The following is a 25,338-nucleotide window of genomic DNA, read 5'->3' on the forward strand; positions in this document are numbered from 1 at the left end:
AGCGTTTAACAGAAAGCTACAGCTCCGTTTATTTCATGCAGAAACGGCTCTATTTACGTACCAATTCGCACCTCATGAAGGTGCACTGAATGCAAGAACATGCATAAGTAAATAGTACCTCATTAAGGTGCACGGAAGCAAGGTCATAAGTAAATAGCACCTCTAAATCTTTCTAATCCCCTATAAATGATGTGGGGTTACAGTTTGTACGGTTTAAATGAAGCTAGTTATTGCATGCAGTCTGGTTTGGCTTCTTCAATATCGCTACCCCGTTATACACGTAGTGTGTGCCCTCTCAACGGTGAAGACTTTACTAGCTAATTTTGAGAATTGCTAGTCTGTAAAGTGACTTTAGTCGGGGTAGAGTGACATACTTTATTATATAAGGAGCTCAATCAGCTCCGATGGACGGGTCACGCTGTCCACATGCCTGATAGAGACTCCCAAAACAAGCACTCTACTCGGAGCTCTGGCACGGCACGAGAGCCCCAGGTGGGCAGAGGAAACGCCTCAAGGACACCCTCAAAACATCCTTGAAAAAGTGCAACATCCCCACCGACACCTGGGAATCCCTGGCCCAAGGCCACACAAAGTGGAGGAGAAGCATTTGGGAAGGCACCGAACACCTAGAGTCTCTTCGCCGGGAGCAAGCAGAAGCCAATCACAGGCAGCACACGTCAACCCAAGCACACCACCCACCCGCCCCTTCAACCACCGTCTGCCCTACCTGACAGACTGTAGGTCCTGCAATGGACTCATCAGTCATCTGCAAACTCATTTTTAATGTGGAAGCAAGTCATCCTCAGTTCCGAGGGACTGCCTAAGATGATGATGATTTTACAAGTTACATGGAGCAAGGTGAAATTGTATTCAGTTTCTTGGTTTACAATTGAACATGTCGAGTATCAATCTATGGGAGTGTCTATGGCATGAGCCCAAAAGAATAGCTAACAGACGAAAAAAATCCTCCCCACCACCCCCATGCACAACCTTCTCTATCCTCAACCTCAAATATTTATAAACATTTTTCTTTCATTCCCCCTCTCTCCAGCTCACATATGGACCCCAGATCACACGATATTTTGTTCCAGTGGGCCACTGGTATTACTAATCTGCTGTAGTTTACACAATGTTTACATACAAGCAGTCAGAACAATTTCTGCAAACCTGAGATACTTAAATCCGAACGTTACATAAAATCTGAAAAAAAGTGCTAGGTTACTTACCATCCATATCTCCTGATATTGACTCTGGGCCCTTCTTAACACAACAGCATACAGCTGCAAAAGAGAAACAAAAAATAGGAGTAAATATTCAGAACCAGTCTTCACAGCGCATTTACTATTTGAAAATCACCATGGGTGCTGGCAACCGGAGCGCATTGGGGGCCACAATGCTCAAGTGTAACAACTGTATGTGACAGGCTAGATGGACCAGCTAGTCGTTTCCTGTCTGCCAGTTTTGTATATACTTAGCAATTGTGTGACACTGGTAATAACAAAATGAATGGAAAGAGGTGGGTAGTGGAGGAAAGAATGTTGCTTAAAAAAGAGAAAAGGAAGCAAAAAGAAACATAGAAGATAGGAGCAGGAGTAGGCCATTCGGCCCCTCGAGCCTGCTCCACCATTTAATGAGATCATGGCTGATCATCCAAATTCAGTACCCTGTCCCTGCCTTCTCCCCATATCCCTTGATCCCTTTAGCCTTAATAAATATATCTAACTCCTTCTTTAATATATTTAACGAATTGGCCTCAACTGCCTTGTGGTAGAGAATTCCACAGGTTCACCACACTCACTGAAGAAATTCCTCCTCATCTCTGTCCTAAATGGCTTACCCCTTATCTTTAGACTGTGACCCCTGGTTCTGGACTCCCCTGCCATCGGGAACATCCTTCCTGCATCTAGTCTGTCTAGTCCTGTTAGAATTTTATAAGTTTCAATGAGATCCCCTCTCATTCTTCTAAACTCCAGCGAATATAAGCCTAATCAACCCAATCTCTCCTCAGACGTCATTCCTGCCATCCCAGGTATCAGTCTGGTGAATCTTCGCTGCATTCCCTCCATGGCAAGAACATCCTTCCTCAGATAAGGCGACCAAAACTGCACACAATACTCAAGGTGTGGTCTCACCAAGGCCCTGTACAACTGCAGCAAGACATCCTTGCTCCTGTACTCAAACCCTCTTGCTACGAAGGCCAACATACCATTTGCCTTCTTAACCGCCTGCTGCACCTGCATGCTTACCTTCAGCAACTGGTGCACAAGGACACCCAGGTCTCGCTGCACTTCCCCTTCTCCCAATCTATTGCCGTTCAGATAATAATCCGCCTTCCTATTTTTGCCACCAAAGTGGATAACCTCGCATTTATCAACATTATACTGCATCTGCCCAATCACCCAACCTGTCCAAATCATACTGGAGTTTCTCGGCATCCCCCTCACAGCACACACGCCCACCCAGCTTTATGTCGTCTGCAAACTTGGAGAAAGCTAACTGAATATATCCCAACAACCAAGTTTTTGAACATCTTGTGTGTGTGAATGATGGCAAGGTTACGTACAGCCATCTAAGCATACAATTTAGTCTTCATGCTCAAAAGCAGCTTTGGTCCAATGAAGATAGAGGCTGGATTATTTTTCAAAGCCGAAGAGTTTTGGATTTTACTCCAACCGTTCAGCAACCAAGGGTAATAGGTATTGTTCCTCTACCTAGTCATGCACTGTGGGATACGTGATGTAATTACACACTGGAGCTCCAAACAGGCTTTTTAAAAAAGAGTAAGTTTGACGATTGAGAGAAATTTCACTTTGGCAATGCACATCAAATATAACTCGGCATTAACTTGCCTGGAATTTCTTTCTCCGCATAGCTTTTGCTTCTTTATAAAAATACAATTTACAATAGACCTCTACGAACTGAAAGAATAGTATACTACTTACTCATCAGATCAATAGATTCGCGGGTGAGAAGACGAGTCAGTTGTTCATCCAGCATTTCTTGGGACTCGGGATTCTCCTCAGGAGCACCACTTTCAGCCCTAAAAATCAGCACAGGATTATAACCCTTATAAAAAAAAGTCAGGAGTGTACATTTATATTACTTAAAGGCATGTACTTGCATCTAGCTTTCCAACTCAGCCATCAGTAATAGCATTCAGTTCTAAAACTGATTTGGAAGTTTTGTACAAATTTTTCACTTCATCTTTAATGTAGTAGGCACTGGGAATATAAAAATACTCATCATCCAGTTAAAGAAGAAAGCGTTTTCATTTATAAAGCACCTTTCATGACTTCAGGCCGTCCCAAAGTGCTTCATAGCCAATGAAGTCGTCACTGTTGTAATACAGGAAAATATCGCAATATGCACACAATCAAGGTAAGCAGCAATGTAATAAATGCCCAGATAATCTGTTTTTTTGGTGGTGATGGTTGAAGGATAAATGTTGGCCAGGACATCAGGAGAAATCCCGTTCTTCTCTGAATAGTGCCATGGGATCTTTTACATCTACGAGTGGGCAGACGAGACCTCAGTTTAGAATTCAATCCAAAAGGTGTCACATCAAAACAATGAAGCACTCCCTCAGTACTGCACTGAACTATCAGCTTAGATTATGCGCTTAAACATCTGGAGTGGGGTTTGAAGCCATGATTTTCTGATCCAGAAGTGAGAGTATTGCCACTGAGGCAAGTTGCACCAAAAAATGCAGAAATACGAGGATGGAAGCTGGAATATCATAAGTTACTTTAGCAGCTAAGCAACAAGTTGAAGCTTGCAAGCAGGACTTGGAATCAAGATGGGATTGAGATTGCTATTTAGGTAAAAGACATGGAAAACAAAAATGTGTTATAACATGCAATTTTGTCAAGACAAATTAAACCAGCATTGGTCCCAACATTTGCATATCTGCATACAGAAGTAAACCACAACCTCTACTTAACAGAAATCAAAACTATTCCATCAGATAAAATATATTTATGCAATATTTAAGTAATACTTAAGACAGTGATGAGCATGAAGTTTGACACTTACTCCAACAGGCCCCTCTGGTTGATGACAACCCACTTGGCACTTAATCTCTGCAAAGATGAAACAAACAATGGTTACATATTATACTGAGGGATGGGCAAGTCCTGAAATTTGAATTCTAAACAGTCCTATTCATCAATAAACTAATCTCAATATACTGTTTTCAACACAAAGCAAGAACTCTCTACTACCACTAACAAAAAGAACACAATTTATCTCTGGGTGTTTTTAGCAGCAGAGTATTTAAGTGTTTGTAAAGACACTAAAATTTAAAAGATTTTGTTTAGTCAAAACAAATTTTCAAGATTGCTTCAGGTATGCCTAGATTACTTCTAGAAAGCTTCAATTTAATTCATTTGAACATGTTTTAGGATTGAGACGATCACATTTCTCTGCTGCTCTCAAACTTTCACTACATTTTTTCTACATTTCATTCACTACAAAAAAATTAGACACGGTAAATCTGAAACAATAGAAAATGTTGGAAAACAAAATTCAATCAGAATCTGAAGAGAAAAGGCAAGTTAACAGTCCTGGTGCTTAACTCTGACTGATACCATTGGCCGTAATTTGCAGTCGGGATGACGGCGAACTGGCAGTGTTCACCATCATTCCGCCTTTGAAACTAACCATGTTAAAAATTATCTTTTTAAAAAAAAAAATCTTTATTTCAGGTTTTCCTTTTCCCCATGCGAGAGCCCCAATCTTTGTTTTGCTCTCTAACATTTTTAAAAAGTTAGAATTTTAAGAGCTTAGTCACTTCCTTGTTCACTGTGAGAATTCTGCATTTTGATTGGCTGCTTAGACAGCTTATTGACGTCACAGCAGCTCGCACAAGGGGATCCCCCACTCACCTCCGTTGATTTGAATCGAATCTCAGAAAACCTGAAGTTCTCAACAGAGATTGTGAAATCCTTGTGCGAAACATACTTCAGGGCCAGCAGTAAACACCTTCGCTTCGCCACTGACCACAAATTCCGGGCCTGTGAGTCCAGCAGTTTCCATTTCCTTCATTACATATTTAATTGAGATCGCTTAAGTTTCTACAGGAAACACTATTTACCAGCACCTAAATAACCGGAAATCTGTTAACCGGCAAAATTCAGGAGTAGGTTCAGCTAAGTTTTACTTCATATTAGTGGCCGTTCCTGGATCTGTGGCTGTGTAACCGGGGTTCCTGCAATTGTTGCTAAGCAACGGGAACGCCTGGAACTTGTGGCCGGGGTTCCTGCACCTTTTGCTAAGCAACAGGAAAGCCTGGATCTATTGCTGTGTACGGGGTTCTCGTACTTTTTACTATACCTCTCTGTAATCCGGACTTTTTGATAAATCGGCACCACGCCGGTCCCAGATAAAAAAAAAAGTTTCCTGTATCTAGCTTTCTGGGGTGAATTTTAATTTGCTTAGTTTACCTGAACCACTGTCCTTGCCAGAGCATTCCAACATACTGCTGCCAGCCTTTGACTTGGAGAACTGCATCAAACCCACTTTTATGCTTTACATTGTTGTTCCCTGACTAGCCACTATCAGAATAAAGAATGTTTAAAATATTCTAATGCTGAGAATAGTCAGCAGAGAAAAAACACAAACCTCTGAAATTTGGGGCATTGCAGAGTAACCTCAAAATAACTGAACAGTTATCCACCAGACTTTTTTTTTTAATAATTACCTGCAATAAGTAGGAGAACAGGGGTCCAAGAATTGGGCACAGCACAGATTCATAATGTTCAGGTGGGCAGGACTGGACCAAAGGCTTCACAAAGACACGTATGCATGAGTTAAGTAAATATCTTGCATCTTCTTCCCAACATTGCATAGCAAAAAACCAAATGAACACAGGCTACAAATAACTCGCCCTTCTCTCCTTCCATCTTACCAAGTGCATAACCAAAGAGATCTTGCTGGGGAGATGTAGTTAGAAACCTTGCGTCACCACTCAATGGCACATCATGCTAAGTGTTGCACAACATCATTTCTCCTCCTCAGTTAACTACAACCATTTTGCTGTACCTCAAAGTCAATTTCACACCAAGCATAGCCAAATTGTATGGCAAGAAAATGTAGCAGAGGTTCTATATTGACTTTTTTGGCATAGCAATGTTTTTATTAACAAATTTGGTGCATTTATACTACTAATGTAAGCTGTAGGTAATTCTCAATATACTTCCCATTATAACGTTTTCAAATTACTGATTGATGGGTATTTTAAACAAGTTAACCACCACACAAATCTGAAATTCTTCTCTCCCCCCATATAAAAATGCTAAACATTAAAGGCAGTCCAAATAGAAATTTCATGCACCCATGTATCACAAATTCAAATGGGAACCTGATCACAGACTTGAGCTCACGCTAAGGGCATACCAATGTTATACAATATTCCCTTATCCCGACAGGCAGTTACTTGCCCAGTTTTGTTAAATCATCAGAAAGGCAAAAGGATATGTAGCACTGGACGGAGCCTGTAGTCAGGAATATTCTCCAGATTCACAAAAGCAGAGTTTATTACAGATTCAGCAAAATTGCTTATGTCAAAAAAATCTTGAAGCATACTTGGTCCAGCATTCCCGAGGATATGGAAACTGTTCAAGAATAAAGAGCAATGTAATTTAATATCCAAGAATGCAAATTTACAAACACTATATAAAAAATAAAAAAAATCGAAGAGTTACAAAAGGAGAAATTTTCATGCTCCCAAAGGGTGAACACATCATATGGTGTAGTATTGAGTTATACAGACCAAGGAGACCGTGGCTCAAACTCAGGTCAGGTTTGTGAAGGTTGCACCAGTTAGCCATGTCACCGAGGTATGAAAGGGGAAAAATAAATCTACCAAGATTGCTATCTACTGACCCATGCTGCCATCTACAGCTGAATAACTTAACAACTCTCACCCACCTAATGTACACTTGAAGCAAGGCACCAGAGAAGTGCTGGTGCACACACTAGTGTACCTCAACACAAGCCACCATCATCAGGAAGAATATAGCAAAAATGTTAACTATTGGTAGAATACAAGAAAACATTGACATCTCAGTTAACTGGTTTCTTTTCTCCAAAAGCTTATGTTGCAGTGTACAATATATCTACTGAAGTATTTCTGCACATAAAAGCACAAATCAGAACGACAGATATGCAAGTTTATGACCTGCCATGGAGTGGTCCAGTCAGAGCACCATTATCAATCTCATCATCAATCTTCAATTGTCCCATATCCAACAGCATATATAAACTACAGTTTTGGCTTTCAAAACATGTTATTCATTAAGTACATACTAATTAAAGTACTGACAAAGTGACTTCCTACCAGTTGTCATACAAGGTACAGAAGAACCCTTGCATTCGTTCCAACACAGATTTGTACACTGGAGCATCAGCATGATCAAGCAGAGGCTGTGGAATACCTGCATGGAAGGCAATGCTCATTAGAAACAAGTTCTGTGGTACACAACAGTTACAAACTCCTTCATTAAAAGAGAAAGCTTATGAGAATTACAAATTAGTCTAAATAGTATGAAACCTGGCACTAAGATCAGGATACATCCCAGGGTTTTGAAAGAGGTGGCTATAGAGAGAGGATGCATTGGTTGTCATTTTCCAAAATTCCATAGATTCTGGAACTGTTCCCGCAGATTGGAAGGTAGCAAATGTAACCCCACTAGTTGAGAAAGGAGGGAGAAAGAAAACAGGGAACCACAGACCAGTTAGCCTGACATCAGCAGTAGAGTAAATGCTAGAATCTATTATTAAGGGCGTGGTAACAAGGCACTTAGAAAATAATAATAGGATTGGGCAGATCAACACGGATTTATGAAAGGAAAATCGTGTTTGACAAATCTGTTGGGAGTTTTTTTGAGGTTGCAATTAGCAGAATAGATAAGGGGGAAACCAGTGAATGCAGTGTATTTGGATTTTTCAGAAGGCATTCGATAAGGTGCCACACAAGAAGTTAACAAACAAAATTAGGGCTCAGGGGATGGGGGGGTAATATACTAGCATGGATTGATTAATAGACAGAAAACAGAGAGTAGGAATAAACGGGTCATTTTCTGGTTGGCAGGCTGTAACTAGTGGGGTACCACAAGGATCAGTGCTTGGACCTCAGCTATTCACACTCTACATCAATGATTTGGATGAGGAGACCAAATGTAATATATCCAAATTTGATGATACAAAACTAGATGGGAATGTATGTTGAGGAGGAGGATGCAAGGAGACTTCAAGGGGATATAGACAGGCTAAGTGAGTGGGCAAGAACATGGCAAATGGAATATAATGTGGAGAAATGTGAAGTTAACCACTTTGGTAGGAAAAATAGAAAAGCAGAGTATTGTTTAAATGGAGAGAGATTGGGGAATGTTGGTGTTCAGAGAGACCTGGATGTCCATGTACACAAATCACAAAGTTAACATGCAGGTACAGCAAACAATTAGGAAAGCAAATGGTATGTTGGCCTTTAGTACAAGATTTGAGTATAAAAGTAAACATGTCTTACTGCAATTATATAGGGCCCTGGTGAGACCACACCTGGAGTGCAGTTTTGGTCTCCTTACCTAAGGAAGGATATACTTGCCATAGAGGGAGTGCAACGAAGGTTCACCAGACTGATTCCTCGGATGGAGGGATTGTCCTATGAAGAGAGATTGAGTAGGCTAGGCCTATATTCGCTAGAGTTTAGAAGAATGAGAGGTGATCTCATTGAAACATACAAAATTCCGACAGGGTAGATGCAGGGAGGATGTTTCCCCTGGCTGGGGAGTCTAGAACCAGGGGTTACAGTCTCAGTATAAGGGGATGTCCATTTAAGACTGAGATGAGAAATTTCTTCACGCAAGAGGGTGGTGAATTTTTGGAATTCTCTACCCCAGAGCGCTGTGGCGGCTCAGTCGTTGAGTATATTCAAGACAGAGATCAATAGATTTTTGAATATTAGAGGAATCAAGGGAAATGGGGATAGTGCAGGAAAGTGGAGATGAGGTAGAAGATCAGCCATGATCTGATTGAATGGCAGAGCAGGTTCAAAGGGCCAAATGGCCTATTCCTGCTCCTATTTCTTATGTTATGAAAGATATTTTGTATCTTTCATCAGTAGTCAACCACAGAACAGTTATTGGCATCAATGTACTGAAATGAACAGTACTAACAATCAACCTTTGATAATCTTCAAAAATATGAGTCTGATTTTTTTTTTTGGGGGGGGGGGGCAAACAGGTGACTGTGCCAACAAACGAATTACCTGCATAAATGAGAACATGCAATCACTATTTATTAAATGAAAATAAGTTTTGCCATTAATATAGCAACAACAGACATAAAAACTTCACACTGTGGACCACAACAGCTGAGAAAAAGTGCTACTGGAAGCACCTGATCAAAAATAATTTTTTTCATTTTTGCTTTTACAAAAACATTTATGAAATAGACAAATTGAGTATTTACATCTATACAAGTCTTCAGGTCACTTGATGTGCAAATTAGCAATGACGCTTTACTCAACAGCAGAGTTTCTCTGCATTGCTTCAGTTTAAATTGGGGGTCAAGTTGGGTCCTACACGACTTAAAACAGTAGATGCTTAAATTAAAAACTGGAGAAATACAATTTAACTTTCTTATACCAGATCAAGCAGCAAGTGGAACCACTTGAAGTAGCAAATAAGCACTCAGGAACCATAGCTTACAATTAAAATAAATGTTTTTTTTTACCTTTAATATGTACAGGGTAATTATCTCATTTAGATTGAGGGGTTAACAAAGACACTATATAGAAGAGGGCTTCAATTATTATTAAAATTTTTTTTTACCAAGAATAGCATTTTTTTCCACTTCCAGCATGTCATGGGCTTTCGTGAAGTGCGGGCTGAGCTGGGCCAACATCTCTGGCAGCCATAGGTTATTGTGTGTCCTACAAACAAGAAAACATTACAGCACTAATAAGTAAGTTACAGCTTACATTAATTTTTTCAATCCCTCGTAGGTTATACACCATCATAAAGGGATGTGCAGGTCTTAACACTGGAATAAAATAAAGGCAGGCCATTGTAAAAAAGACATCCTACCTACAAATCAATATGCACAGGTGGAATTCTCACAGCTATCTTCCTCAAATACCACTGGTGAGAGTTATATGCCCAAATAATTAATCCCTGAACCTCTTCACTTTTTGGTCTTCTATTGCAGAGCTCCTCTGCCGAGCCAAACATTTGTTGGAAGGCAAATGGCAGGCAACCGATGCACTGGATGACAGCTAGGAGATGCCCTTCAAGGCTTTCACTCTAAACAAGACTGGGCACACCTTTGCCTGTCTGTTGGAAGACTAATTACAGTAGAGGTCCAGTATTTAATGAGCATCACGACAGCAAAACTCTGCTGCACGAGGCCCTAATTATATGGAACATAACCTGTTGCCAGGAATCTTATACTCTCTCTGATGCCAGGTCACAAACATTTGAAACCAATGTTGTAATTAAGGCAAAGAAAAATCACAAATGCTGAAAATCTGAAAAGATATATATTGGACATATACAGATTAGTCAGCATGTGCCCTGACTTTCCACTCAAATTGTTAGCATGTCTCCATCCAAACAGTTTAGTTGTCTCTTTCAGGTGTTGAACCTGCTGTATATTCCCAGCATTTTCTAGTACAGATTACAAAAAATGTTTTCAGGGAGGTGAGGAACTCTCAACGAGAAACTCTTATCTGCACTCACCAGTAGCTTACTTTCCTTTAAAAAGTCAAACCATAAAAACAAATTTCCAGCCAGCTGGTTAAATAATAATATACAAAAATGTTTTTAATTCTAATCAGTTTCAGAAATCTCATTGTTGGAGAAACCAGGTCACAAAATCCTAAACTAGTTCAAAATTAATTTTTTTCTGCAAGTATATTCAGGGATATATTCAAGTATAATAAAGTAAAAGTATCCCCATCAAGTGAAACTAAGGTCCACACAATGCACTAGAATATCTGGTAAAGCACCACAACTGTGATGGGAGAACACAGATTCTACCGCCCCATTCTAATTTCTAGATCTCAGACTGCTGTACCAAGATGCTGGGGGATTTTGGGGGGCAGGGGGGGGGAAGTCAGTCACTGCCACAAGCCTCCTTATGCCAGCTCAAGGTTAGCACTACAAAAAGGGAAAATGCTTAAGGAATCACAACTGCACAAAAACTTTTAGTGATGCTCCAATTTGACAGAAGGCCCAATTATTATTTCTCCTTCCATTTTAAGACTTTCAAACCAAGGAGTCACTCATCCTTTCCCATCATTGACACTTATCTGGATCCATCCACGCAGGGATGCTTCAGTGTGAGCTAGTACACAGAAGCATCATGCACAGACAGTGTTCCTGGAGAAGTCAAGGACCTGTCTTATTCCCTTTGGAGAATTTTGCTAATAGAATTCATCGGTACGACACACCCTGGTGAGGCAAAACCTTGGGTCTTGGCAGAAGAAACATTTTAAATTTATCAATTCCACATCAGGCACGAATGTTTTTTCAATTAAAAAGTTCTAAACAAAATACTTAATTACCCTCACCTAAAATACCTTTTCTAACAAATAAGTACAGCAATCACATTCCTGTAAAACATTCCAGCATAACACCTACAAATAGATTGACAACATGCGCAAGAAATCAGCACTTGAGAAGAGAGAGAGAAAAAGAGAAGCGAAAGAGGGAGAAAGAAAGCGAGTGAGAGAGAAAGAACGAAAAAGAAAAAAGAACGGATGGACAAGCAGAGAGTGAGCAAAAATAGACACAGTAAGTGAACAGAAAATATACAAGAATTCTGGGACACCACCACTTACCTGCACATCCGTAATCAAATATCTACACTGCCTTTACAGACTCCAGGTATTTAAATTTATGTTGAACAGTAATTACATAAGAAAACCATTTTGAAAGAGTTTTATTTAAGTGGTAAAGACTTTGGAATGTATTTTCAGAATTTGTACAGTTTCACACACTTGGGTAGAATACAATCTGGACAAAAGATTTTGTTATTTCAAAGTACAGATGCACTTTGTATTGCACTACCTCTGCCATTCTGACTCAGACTAAACTGTCAACCCAAGAAAATACTTCTAGAAAATGTGCCACATCTTTAAGTTGCCATTTACTTCCCAAACTTTAAACATTAACTGCACCATTCAAAATCACAAGTATTCAAGAAACACTGCAAATGATTTCAAATTCAGAATATGATCATGCAGATTTGTTTTCAGCATGCAGCCAACCGGCTGCTTTTACATAGAAATGCTACACTACTACAAATGGCAGAAAGATTAAGTAAGCAATTCTGCAGAGTTTCACAATGATCCTGAATATATTAGATTCCAGATACATTTCTTAAAAAAAAATTCAAAAGCATGCCACTTAAATGAACATCTGAGGGTCACAAAACCGTAAAATCAAGATGCAGCTCGTGCATTGCCAAGCTGAAACAATGCTTCAATGAAGGATACACTTCGGCAAACTAAAAATTGGTGGAATTTACATTAATATCGCAAACCATTAGATATATTATGAACAGCCAAACTAGCATTTAAAGACAAATCTTAATAACCATAAAATTTGTTGAACAGACAAAAAGGACAAATTGCAATGGGAAAGTATGAGGGCATGGGGCAATGACAACTTACAATTCCTATGGTTCTGTCCATCGTAAAATGTGAACATTTTCATAGCTGTGGACGACTAAATAAATTAACTAAATCTAACTTACATTTAAATTTAGAGCAGATGTTTCCTGAAAAGGTAATTTAGTGAGACTACAAATTGGTGGAATCTTACCCTCAATATTTACCAGTTGGTATAATATGGTGTGTCCTATTAGTGTTAAGAATACTTACATCAAACCTAAAGCACAGAAACTTGCCATTCAGCCCAACTGGTCTATGCTGGCACAAGCCTCCTCCCACCATTATTCATCTAACCCTATCAGAATAGCCTTCTATTCCTTTTTCCCTCTTGTGCTTATCTAGCGTCCCCTGAAAAAACATCTATGCCATTCGCCTCAACTACTCCTTGTGGTAGCAAGTTCCACATTCTTAGCACACTTTGGGTAAAGATGTTTCTCGAATTCCCAAGTGGTTTTATTGGTGACTATCTTATATTTACAGCTCCTAGCTTTTGTCTCACCCACAGTGGAAACATCTTCTCCAAGATAATCCCCTTCATAATTTTGAACTGTATCAACAGATTTGCTATTAAGATTAACCAATTAGAGATCAGATACTTCAAGCGAGCTAGGCTACAAACTACAATGGTAGATAGTGGTACATTATGAATTGGTTTTACAGATTTTTCACATTTCAAGCAGTATGGCTAAATTCCCCAACAGTACCTACTGTATCAAAGATATCCTCTCTAACGCGTGACCCATGGCATGACATTACCCGTGCACTGCTCGGCTGCAAGTGAGGTAAGGATGAGCCAGTGTGGATAATACAGAAAATGCTGGAACCAAGGCAACACACAGAGACAATACAGAGGACTACAAAGCTCCAGGAGCTACAATGGGAGACCAATTTCACAGACACTAAGGACACAAAAGGGCCTTGCTTATGCAACATCTCACACTTTGTTGCAGACCTTTCATCTTCAAAATCTCGAGCATTGTTTCTCTACCAGTATTTCCTGCTTTATCCAAAACTGCAATTCCTCCAGACATCAGGTTACAAAACATGTGGGCCATTAGCTTCAATACTTCTGCATTCAACAACTCCCTCATCATACTTAATCCAGCATGCAGCAAACATCATTCAAATCAATTAATAATTGGTCTGGACAATGCTTTAGACTTCAACCTATACTTAAAGAAATAAACTGTTTCCTGATGATTTAGAGAGAGCATCATACAGGCTGGTATGGGGGGGGGGGGCGGTGTGGCATGGGGACAGCTTTAAAGGTGCTACACATTGCTTCAGCACTCCCAAGATTGGCTATGAATTGGTACTGGTTGCCACTCACAGCCGCTATCCAATGACCCTTACTGGAAGTACGCACTGGAAGTGGGTGAGGAAGGATTAAGGTTAGCCACCCCAGCACCCACACACAAATTATGGTCAAATAGCGCAAATGCCTACGTCCTATCGTTCACTTGGACAAGATGCCTGTGCAAAACGGCCACCCAATGAGCTACACATAGCAAACAATCAACAACTTCCCCCAAAAAACTGGCAAAAAGAGCTCTGGCATCCAAACAACATATTTTTACTGTCTGGCTACTAGCACTAGAGGCCTGACGGTACAACGTTGGTGGTGGGGAAACTTCTAGAGATGATAATCAGACAAAAAAAATTTCACTTGGAAAAATCATAGGTTAATTAATGACAGCCAACACAGATTTGTTAAAGGCAAGTCGTGTCTGACAAACCTGATCGAATTCTTCAATGAAATAACAGAGGGTAGAAGAAGATAATGCAGTTGATGTGTATATGGACTTTCAAAGGACATTTGTTAAAGTGCCACAAAATAGACTTGTTTGCCAATTTAATCCCAAGGGCTTCAATTTTGCTATGGTGGAATAGATACAAAATTGGCAAGAGACAGAAACAAGAGCATAGTGGTCAACGTTTCTTTTCCACATTTGAAGTACAGTAGGACCACTATGATTTTTGATATATATATTAATGACCTGGACTTGGGTATAGGGGGCACAATTTCAAAGTTTGGAATTGTAAACAGTGAAGAGGATAGTAGCAGACTTCAGGAAGACAGACTGGTGAAATGGGCAGACAAATGGCAGTTCAAATTTAATGCAGAGAAGTGTGAAGTGATGCATTTTGGAAGGAAGAATGAGTGGATGCAATATAATTTAAATGGTACAATTTTAAAAGGGATGCAGGAACAGAGACCCCTGGGGGATCTCTCACAAATATTTGACGGTGGCAAAACAAGTTATAAGGAGAGACTAGAGAAACTGGGATTATTCTCATTGGAGCATAGAAGGTTAAGGTGAGATTTAATAGAGGTGGTCATAAAGGAAAGAGAAATTGTTTACACTGGTGGGAGAGTTGGTAACCAGAGAACACAGATTTAAGATAATTGCCAAAAGAACCAGAGGGTAGATGAGACTTTTTTTATGCAGCAAGTTGTCATGATCTGGAATTCACTGCCTGAAAAGGTGGTGGAAGCAGATTCAATAATATCTTTCAAAAGGGAATTGGATATATACTTAAAAAGGGAGGATTTGCAGGGCTATAGAGAAAGAGCATGATGAATTGAATATCTTTCAAATTTTATATACAGGAAACAAAAAGTGTTCCATCACTGCTTTAAAGCCCATTAAGTCTCCAAATACATATATGGCTATGAAACAACTTGACAGTCTCCAGTACATCGTAGCCATTAGTAGCTGGTGGCATCTAGTGGTAAGAGGCAACCGATCTCTGCAAAACAGTAAACAGCTGCATTAAAGTGGAAACATTCATGGATTGATTTTTGGTGGCGCAGAAGCTGTCTGATAGTCCAGACGGGAGGCCCGGCCCATTTTGAGGGCTGGGCTTTGGTGCAGCAACAGCCCAGATCGTTTTTTTTTGGGGAGCTCGGAGAAGCACTCCTGCTCCTCCTTGATGCCACAAAAAATTTAAAACTTACCTGCTCCACTCATCTTCATCTGGACAGCAAAAATGGCAATCAGGGTCTAGGATCTCTTCATAGGACCTCAATTTGCATATTAATAGGGCTTAACACCCGACTCAGGCAGGCTCTCCAGCTGCCCAACGGTTGGGTCCTGGGGAAGATAGGGACGGCCACACCGGAGGGAATGGGGCGGCAAGTCATTCCCCACCATTTTTGGGGCATTACTGCCCTGTAGCCTTCAAAATCTCCCACTGTGTGGGTGAAATGTTGTAAGTCGAGTATTGGAAGAATATGGTTTACATTAAAAATAGCTGGTGTATGCAGCCAGCAATGTTTAAAAAATTTTTTAAAACAGTACATAAAAGCCAGCTGAAGTTATTAAATTTGCTAAGCATTTTCTTCAAGTTTTAAACAAACGCCAGGCGAGTCCTGGATTTCTAATCATTTTGTAAATAAATTGGACATCTGTGGAAAAAGTAGATGAAATGCAGAGGCATTTACCAAAGAGTTAAACTCGCTACTAACTGGATTAAAAATTAAGCAACTGTTTATGAAAACAGAAAGACAAATTTTTAAGGGCTTAAGACCCAGCACATTAAAATATATATGTTATTTTCAGAGATAAGTGTTCTGAAAAGTATTGTCTAAATTTTAAAAAATTTCAGCAGTAAACAATCTTAGAAATGCATGACTTGAGGCACTGATGCCAACCTCTTGCAAGTCTTGCATAAAGGTCTTTTATCAATCCATTCAAATCCTAATTATGCAAGTAATTTTTTTTCGTTTTGTTACCAAGATTATCTGCTCAATGGGAAAATTTAATGAGGCAAGTGGAGGTGTACAACATATCAAGCAAAATCCATCAACTGAGAATGATTTTATAAAAAGGTCTTAAGGTGGTAAATTTTTCAACTTCCATCTTATAGATGCAATTAGATCACTTTTGGGAATAGCAGGTAAAAGTTACTGTGGTCAAAAAATGCCAATTGTTAAAAATAGGTAGAAATGCATAGAATGCGGTGAATCCTCCTCAAAAATCTGGAAAAAAGCAATTAGTTCTAGCTCCATTCCACATAATCACCAGCAACTCCAAAGAACCTACTTACCTGGCAACCTACCTGAATTTTCTTCAGACGGTATAAAAACACAAAATAAGATTTTGCAGAAAAATTCAAGTTAGGTAAGACGACTAATTTTGAAGTGGAACACGTTCTAAGTTTAAAGCTATATGGTGATTTAGGCAATGCAAAACAAATCACACCGTCTAAATGATTACTCATTATCTTCCTAAACTGTGATGCAGTACAAAAGGTTTTAAGCAACATTATCCAAGCTCGCAAATGAAAGACACTGTAAAAGAGCACTATGCAGACTAGCTGATAGTGTACTTGTCTTGATATTTATTTTTCACTGGTTCAAGACCATGTTTTCCTGGCCTAGATCCAGTGTAATGGCTTTGGTTTACGTGCTGCTACTCTTGTCCAACTTGATTCACCTTATCAGGGCGAGCAGGTTGTCAAGAAGCTTGATGACATGCTCAGTGCAGGCGTTGCGGTAGATCGGAGCCCCGCTGGGTGTGAATCCAACCACGAACCCTCCGGCCTTTGCCTCCTCCAGGTCAGTAGGCCAGCGAGCCCGCTTCACAACTCCAAGTATGGTGTAAACACACAAGCTGATCTGTCAAAATAAGGTAAAAAGCAGAGATGAAAGCTCTGGCAAAATTTCATTGACCTTTACCAGTAGTACCTGGGGCTGATTACCTCCAGGCAGCTGTGGCGACAAATTCCTGACTGCAACCAATGGTATTGCAACAGTTAGGAATAGCGGGCTTCGATCGGGAATATTTTTGTGTTGAAAAGGCTGGCAATGTGCATGAAAGTATCAAGAATTTCAAAAGGTGGTATTACACACAGGTGCTATGCAGGTTTTCAGTCCTCCATGCCAAACATACATATGTACCTTTTGGTTTCTGAATCAAAAACAGCAAATATACAATTAAGTCTGGATGCAGGCTAAACCCACTGCTTTTACTAGATATGGAACTGGCAATATTCTTTCTACCAATATAGGATCAAATGGACAAAATCAGACTTGACGACTGATACTGTACTTGGCCTAACCTTTTGAACCATTAACAGTATTAAAACTACGCAAGTATATTTTCAGAACAGGTCTATTCACAACACTCCCCTCCCAAAAGGCACACTTGTGGCAACTCCTGCCATTAAAGTCTGAAGTAAACACAACACATCATAAACTACATATTCTCGGTCCTCACTGTTGGACTACTAAAATATACAAGTAATTCCACAATCTCCCAACAGAACAGATTCTGTCCACCATAATGGAACGCTGCTACTGACAAATGAAGCTTATTTCTATTTATACAAAACAATGTTCTTCATTGTCACCAGCATCTCGAGATTAAGCAACTGTATTGTACAACCCCAATTCCCTCTCCAAAAGTCACCCTACTGTGATCAGGTTATGTCAAAGTTTCTTGTATTTTAAAAAGATATTTCAGACAACTTCGTTAATCTCCCCACCACCTCCCCATTTAAAAGACACTTCACGGTACTTGATTTTTTTGGTAATATTTTGTTCAGAGCTACTGGTAGAAGTCTTCATCATGGATAGTGAACAGCCGGCCTTGATATGTTCCATGACCATCCCTTAAGAGGATTCCTGTGTTACACGGTTTCTAAATTTAAGATTGAATAAAAGACAATCTTTGATAAATTATCTGCACACTTATACAGATCTAAGTGGAGTCACAAAGCTAAAATGGTTCTCCAGTACTTCTGAATTTAAACGTCGTCAGTTTGATGGTACTGAATTAGCCATCTTCCAGGTATAATCCACACAGGCAGATGTGCAATTCCTTGGGTATAGCTTAACCACAAAAACACACGTACCCGAGATCTGTTGATGCCTGCTGGGTCTTCTCTAATAGGATCATCTGGCGTGACATCTGCACCAATGTACGAAAGAAACATTGCTGGATCTGAAAGCACTCTGCAACACAAAATAACCTTTAAGTATATGGCACTAAAGTTAATTGTCAGCTTCTAAAGTCATACTTGTAATGTATATACCTTTAAGAGGGGAACTATCTTTTACAGCTCATGTATACTGCAGTACCGGCAGTGACCACATCTGTATATAGCACTGAATAGTAATCTGTACAGATCAGTTCCACTGTGAGCCACGTTGAGTAAACACCTGTTGTACCGTTTCTCCTGCAGTCTGTGTCTCATTATACACGGACACAACAATACTGGTCATCAGTTACCTCTTGTTCTTGAGAAATTAAATCCAAGATTGCTGAAGCAGTTGATTTCAAATAGAAATCCCACTCCAAGCTCAAAAGCATCTTTAGCACCAAAAATTTGCTCAACACCACTATGTAGTTCTCTATAAAGCTCAAGCCTGTCTAAGACTTGGGACGCTGTTCTAGTATCCAAGGAGATTGTCCGCGCACATCTTTCGTACTCCGCGACAGGATACGAGGAAAAAGGGAGATGCCGGTCGTGAGCATCAAGAGAATCATCATTATTCTAGTTCAAAAATCAAGAGTCATTTCCCTTTTGAACTTTCCCCTCATTCATCCAAATATTCTGTCCAACTCACACTTCCTTCCCCTCCATGCATTCTGTTTGGAGATCAAGACAAAACAGTGTCTCTGGCTCAATTAAATCTTCCCCAGGGCTTATATGGAACCACTCATCTTCCTGACTCTTTCCTTGCTCCAAAACTCAAGCTTGACATCTCTAAATAACTGCTTATCGTTTTACATACTTTTCAAAGACTGATGGTGCCTTGGCCCTTCATCTAGGTCTCAATATTAAAAACTTTAATTACTCAGCAACTTCTACATCTATAAAGAAAATTCAGAATAGACATTACCGTTCTTTTGTAATTAGTTACAATAAAGGCATAACAATTTCAAAACCATTTCTTCAATATGAAATACATATAAACATGTAATTTTGTACAGCAAATATCAACTACAAAAATACACAGTTGTTCAAAAATATACCTTTGCATCTCCTCAGACAACCAAAGGTTAGTAACTGGGGCCATGAGCTCCTCCAGGAAGGCTTTCTGTCGTTCATAATCCTTGAACTGATTGCTCAGGAGAACAAGAGATTCCATTAAAGCACATTTCTCCAACTGTGTAAGTTGCCTTTCGTCTTGCTGCAGGCGCTTGACATGGGCGTAGAACATTTCAAAGACTGGCTAAACATAAAAGAAACATTTAGATGAAACTTTTAAACAATCCTGCAGAATAAGGATAAATCCTACTGCAAAGAATGAGAATGGTACTAAACACTCACCTCATTTCACTGCTACCATTAAAACCAGACCAAATTTTCCAATATAACTAAGACAACAACCAGAATTAGCAACGGTAAAAGGTGAATCAGTACACATGGCTAACCTCACTCCCTACACACCCTCCTGTGACGTCTTAAATTTTCAAACAAAATTAATCCACAACACAAACAAGTACAAGCTATATACATATGACATTGGCCTACTAAAATGACACTGGAGGATAACAGACTAACACTGATTTGAATAGCAAGAGTTAAGATTTCAAGCCCAATTTAAAAGGTAAGATGAGAACTCCTCCTTTCTGCCTCAATTATTTCCTTTCCTTAAGGCAACAGCACTTGCTGGGGTACAGTTATGTGGGCACCATTACCTTACCCCAAATTGCCATTTTTAAAATCTGTAAACAGACAGCATTGACAAATTACGTCTATGAAGGCCAGAGATAAAGTTGCAGTCATCGTCAAATGTCCACAAATACCCCTTTCAGCAACGACCACTGGGCAGCTATTAAAACCAAGAACCCCAACTGATTCATAAGTGCCCCCAAGAAGCACGTAGAAGTAAACTGCAGAAGTCCAACCGTCACTCCAGCTGAGATTAGGCAATTTAGCATTATTCAGAAATGTTCTGGTCCACAGGGGAGCACAAGGAGAGTTTGAAAGCCCCGTGGCTAGTGCAGGTTGGCTGAAAAAGAAAAGTAATCTGCAATTTAATCTACAAAAAGACTAAAATACCCTGCCAACAGAGAGTGCCTAGGTGCACAAAGAATAGCCACTTGGGAGGAGGTACCAGAGGATGCCTAGGATCATGAAGAGTACTCCAGCAAAGAGTTAATGCAGTTTGGAGAAGAGCGGAGGAGGAAAAAGAAGAAACTGCCCAAGAGGAGAGTTTGTTTCAAAAGTAGTAACTGGTTTAGTCTGAGCAACTTGGACTGAACTCATCACTTAACGTTGACAGCATGCATCTGTAATGCTGCTTTTGTGTTGGCTTAGGAAGACCATATTTTTAAATGTAACCAAAGCAATAAACCAATTCAACCTCCACTAGGTCAGCTATCTTTGAGAAAAATAAGACCTTTTGGCACTTACCATGATCAGTTCTGGGTGATCTCTACACATCTTCAGTATGGACGAACAAGCATGTCGACGAACATTTTTCACTGCTCTAGTTCTGGGAGCCTGCAACCCCAATAGATGCACATTATAAGTATAGACCTGCTACCAATGTTTTACTACCAAGTTTTTTCTTCTTTTAGCAAGGAAAGTTGTCCTACCTGGCTCTCCTCAACCACTTCAAAAGTAGCAGATGCAAAGAGCTAAAAAATAGAATTGAACAAATTTATATGGTTGCACAACCCAAGCAACATATGCTGTACTATTTATTTCATTATCAGTTCTTTTAAGAGATTACTTTAACCACTTATTGAATAATCTCTGGACCCGCACAAACAAAACATCTTTACTTAAAAAATCAGGAATGTTACAAGATCAACGATGGTAAATCAAAGAGAAAATGTTTGGGCAGGAATTCAGGAGCATTCGTAACTACTGACTTCTAAATTTAGACTGAATACGACACTGCACAAATTAGACAAGCGACAACCCAACACTCATTAGCCAATTTCCCCAGCCAATTCAGAATACATTAGAATGATCCAGGGATGCTACATTTCCCTCTCCCAAAACATCCCTCAGCTGGGCACACCCAGTTTACAGGCTTAATAATGATCAGTCAGCATCTGAATGAGAAAAAGACAACTTCTGACCTTTTGAGTGTGCACCCTTGATCAGTTTTAATTTCAGATTACCAGCGACAGCAGTTTTTTAAAATTATTTTGCTTATATAAATGGAAGCTGTTTAAGCCAAGTAGTTTTGTATTCTACAACATACCGACATGCAAAATATATTTAACAACTGCATAAATCACACTAAAAGGGGTCTTATACCAATACTGCAAATTTTCTAGTTAATTCGATGCACTATCGCATTTCAACTCTGGGCTTACTTTGAAAGAAAGTGGAGTCTAGGGACAATCTGCATCTTACTAAATTCAGCAAATCAAAGTATTGCTCCCCATTTTGAATTAAGTTGCATTAAATACAAAACAGCTTGGATGTCATAATGGCCAACATTTAACACCGATAGAAAGTTATCAGGAAACCATATTATAAAAGAATTTAAATCCAAGTAAGTTTACAGAAACAACCACCACTCAACATGTGAGCATGAAGAAAGTTCCCACAACATTTTTGCAATATACATTGATTGCAATTCAAGTGACAGTCAGCAATTAAAGTTGGTGCTCACGCTGTTTACACGAAGGCCTTATAGTCAGCTGATTTTGGAGGAAGGAGGTTGGTGAAAATTGCGCACATCACCACAGCATCATTGATGGCTCAGGCGAGAGAGTTGCGAGTGCAATGTGAGAGAGATGGTTTTATATATGCAACTATGGCTATGCAGGATTACATACTGGCTATGGAGGGAGGACAATGCAGTTCAACAGGGAGGACAGTGAACTCCTCACAATCCCAATAAAAGTTTAACTAAAACACAGCACTAGGATATGTAACGTTTATATGATGGTGGTGTAAGGTTATTAGGTGTCAGAATGGCCCAAAACACATAATTTAGATCCGATTTAATTATTAAGGTGTATTTTACAGGTTAGTTAATGGGTGCTTGTAAAGTTATAATATTGATTTATATTTTTATATTAAAATCTACAAAGGGATGCAATTTAGTATCTGCATTACCATTTTATCCCAGTACCAAAATTAATATATTACAGCTCAGTTTAATAAATCAGGAGATAGCTGTTCAAACAACTTATCAATACCCAGTATATCAACTGATGCAAGAGGGAAAGTTGCAGGTTTGGGAGTATCGTTATGTTAACCAGCCAATAGCAGCTATTACCACAGTGCTGGGTATGTTTCAATGTTTAGGAAACATTCATCCCAATCACTATTTTGCTATTTTCTCCTTTGTCGATATTAGGAAATTGCTGCTTGTTCCTATATTTAGTCACTGTAACTGTAAAAAAAGGTTAAAAATATTGACGCATACAGGACTGATATGAAGTGTACTGCGATTCAACATTTCAAGCCAAAATACATACACAGGCCCAGAATTATTATTATTATTTTTTTTTTTAAATAAATACTGTCCTCAAATGTTGAAATCCGTGTACACACTTCAAAATGCTGGAAACCGCACATCAAATATCAACATTTCTTGTTTAGATGGGAAAGCGGGTAAACAGAAGAATGATGCCACTTCAAGACCACCCCCCCCGCCCCCCACCCCCGGAAAAAAAATATACCAGTGTTCGCTATCCCCTCTTCACAATTTCTAAATCCATCACTCCAAAAAATTGCACTGTGTACTTCAGGTGCCCCCCCCCCCAATAATACATTTGATAAAATATTGGGTATAGCTGCAGCTTAAGTGATGACTAGTTCATGTCCCACTGCACTTCGATTTCTTTTTCTATGTCATATGCGAGGCCATTGGGTTTCAGTTTATCATCAACATTTATTCAGTTGCCTTGACCAAACTTTAGTTAGGCAGCATTTTGTCACCTTTTTGGGGACTGGGCCAACTTTTTTTGAAGTAGTTCTAAGCTTGATAGATTGACATGTACGAGTAATGTACCTTTTCGAGGACTTGTGGCAAAACATTGGCATCGTGGAGAAGGAAGGGGGAAAGTGTGGACACAGCCGTCAGGATGCAGGACAGGACGAGAGGATCATAGGTTTGATAGCTTAAAACAGCTTTCAGCAGCTCAATCCCATCTGCCACTGGAAGTTGCTGTAAAACAAACAAATTAGGCATCTAGCTTATGCCATTTCTTATATTCACAAAGGTCAAACAATATTAAGTATAGCATATTGAATAGGTCAAACAATATTAAGTATTGAGTTGAGAGTATCATCAAATTCTACACTGAAATTACAACTATGTTTCTGTTAAGGAACTAGATACCAACTTACATTTTCATTCAACTGCTTTATTATGTTGCTAAAAACATCTCCACAAACTTGAGATTTTTAAAAAAAATATGGAAATTATATTCTCCAATTCCCATTCACACTCAAACAAAAAGGGTAATCATGTATCACTGCCCACAGAATTAAGAGTTTAGCTTTGAGGAGATGCAAGCCTAATTAAAAATGGTGCACAAAACCAGAAGATTTACCCCATCCTCAAAGCTATTGCCCCATCTTCTCACCCGCCAACCCCCACAGTTCACATGACTATCAGCCACTGGGAGAGATAAAGGATGGTGTCCACGCCCTTGGGCAGAAGTGCAAAAAGACACAAAACTGAAAGAAAAACAAAAACAGCCCCAACTATGCTGATAATTGGAGTTCAGTAAAGCGGCTTCCAACCACATTCGCAGTTCTGTGAGGATGCACCAAATGGAGGCTAGTATTTTGACCACCCAACAACCCACCCTAGCAAGAGAATGGGAAAATAGACATCTTGCTCTTGTACAGCACAGCTTAAGGCCAACTCAAAAGGTTTCAAAGTTGACACCCTATATATGGTCTTCTACTATTTGAAGTGCATGGACTAGGGAAGATCATGAAGGGAAAGGTGGAAATTTAAGAGAGCCAGGGGATCAGGACTAGCATGCTGGATGTTGAATTGAAAATATAAGATCCCATCATTCAAGGCTGAATACCTGATAAACAGAAATATGAACAAAAATTATGTATTTCTATACCACCCACAAAGTGATCTATTAAAAAAAATGTAATTATATAGGGCTTTGGTGAGACCACACCTCGAGTACTATGTACCCAAGAGAGGATATACTTGCCTTCGAGGGGTGCAGCAAAGATTCACTAGATTGATTCCTAGAATCTGTCCTATGAGGAGAGATTGAGTAGATTGGGCCTATATTCTCTGGAGTTTAGGAGAATGAGAGGTGATCTCATTGAAACCTATAAAATTTGTAGAGGACTTGACAGGGTAGATGCGGAGAGGCTGTTTCCCCGAGCTGGAGAGTCTATATCTCAGGATAAGGGGTCAGTCATTTAGGAGAGATGGGGAGAAATGTCTTCACTCAGAGGGTTGTAAATCTTTGGAATTCTCTACCCTAAAGAGCTGCGAATGCACAGTCGATGAGAAAGTCAGAGACCGATAGATTTTTGCGCACCAAGGAAATCAAGGGATATAGGGATAGGGTGGGAAAGTGGAGTTGATGTAGAAGTTCAGCCATGATCTTATTGAATGGCAGAGCAGGAGGCCTACTCCTGTTCCTATAACTGAAACGTCAATGGTTAGTGTCATTTGAAAAGGAAGGTTGCTCATGTGGGTACTGGTTGGCAGTTAGATCAAGGGCACATTAAATATCTGTTTCCTCTCATTATTC

The 25,338-nt window shown here is 39.6% G+C and overlaps 1 protein-coding gene across 1 annotated transcript in view; it reads right to left on the reverse strand.

Moving 5' to 3' along the window:
* The window catches only part of xpo5 (exportin 5), a 78,655-nt gene that overhangs the window by 13,200 nt on the left and 40,117 nt on the right, over positions 1-25,338 (reverse strand). Inside the window, exons 15-27 of the mRNA XM_085980325.1 lie at positions 23,613-23,768; positions 21,229-21,270; positions 21,044-21,133; positions 19,657-19,856; positions 18,533-18,632; positions 17,113-17,294; positions 9,831-9,931; positions 7,337-7,433; positions 6,475-6,611; positions 5,699-5,796; positions 4,033-4,079; positions 2,943-3,040; positions 1,227-1,280 (exon numbers count right to left, since the gene is read on the reverse strand). Of these exons, the coding sequence (XP_085836451.1) occupies positions 1,227-1,280; positions 2,943-3,040; positions 4,033-4,079; positions 5,699-5,796; positions 6,475-6,611; positions 7,337-7,433; positions 9,831-9,931; positions 17,113-17,294; positions 18,533-18,632; positions 19,657-19,856; positions 21,044-21,133; positions 21,229-21,270; positions 23,613-23,768 (1,402 nt within the window). The remainder of the gene's footprint in view (positions 1-1,226; positions 1,281-2,942; positions 3,041-4,032; positions 4,080-5,698; positions 5,797-6,474; positions 6,612-7,336; positions 7,434-9,830; positions 9,932-17,112; positions 17,295-18,532; positions 18,633-19,656; positions 19,857-21,043; positions 21,134-21,228; positions 21,271-23,612; positions 23,769-25,338) is intronic.

This window comes from Somniosus microcephalus, chromosome 3 (genome assembly GCF_052327205.1).
Source record: "Somniosus microcephalus isolate GS21.2 chromosome 3, FLI_Smic_1.0, whole genome shotgun sequence".
Lineage (NCBI taxonomy): Eukaryota > Metazoa > Chordata > Chondrichthyes > Squaliformes > Somniosidae > Somniosus > Somniosus microcephalus.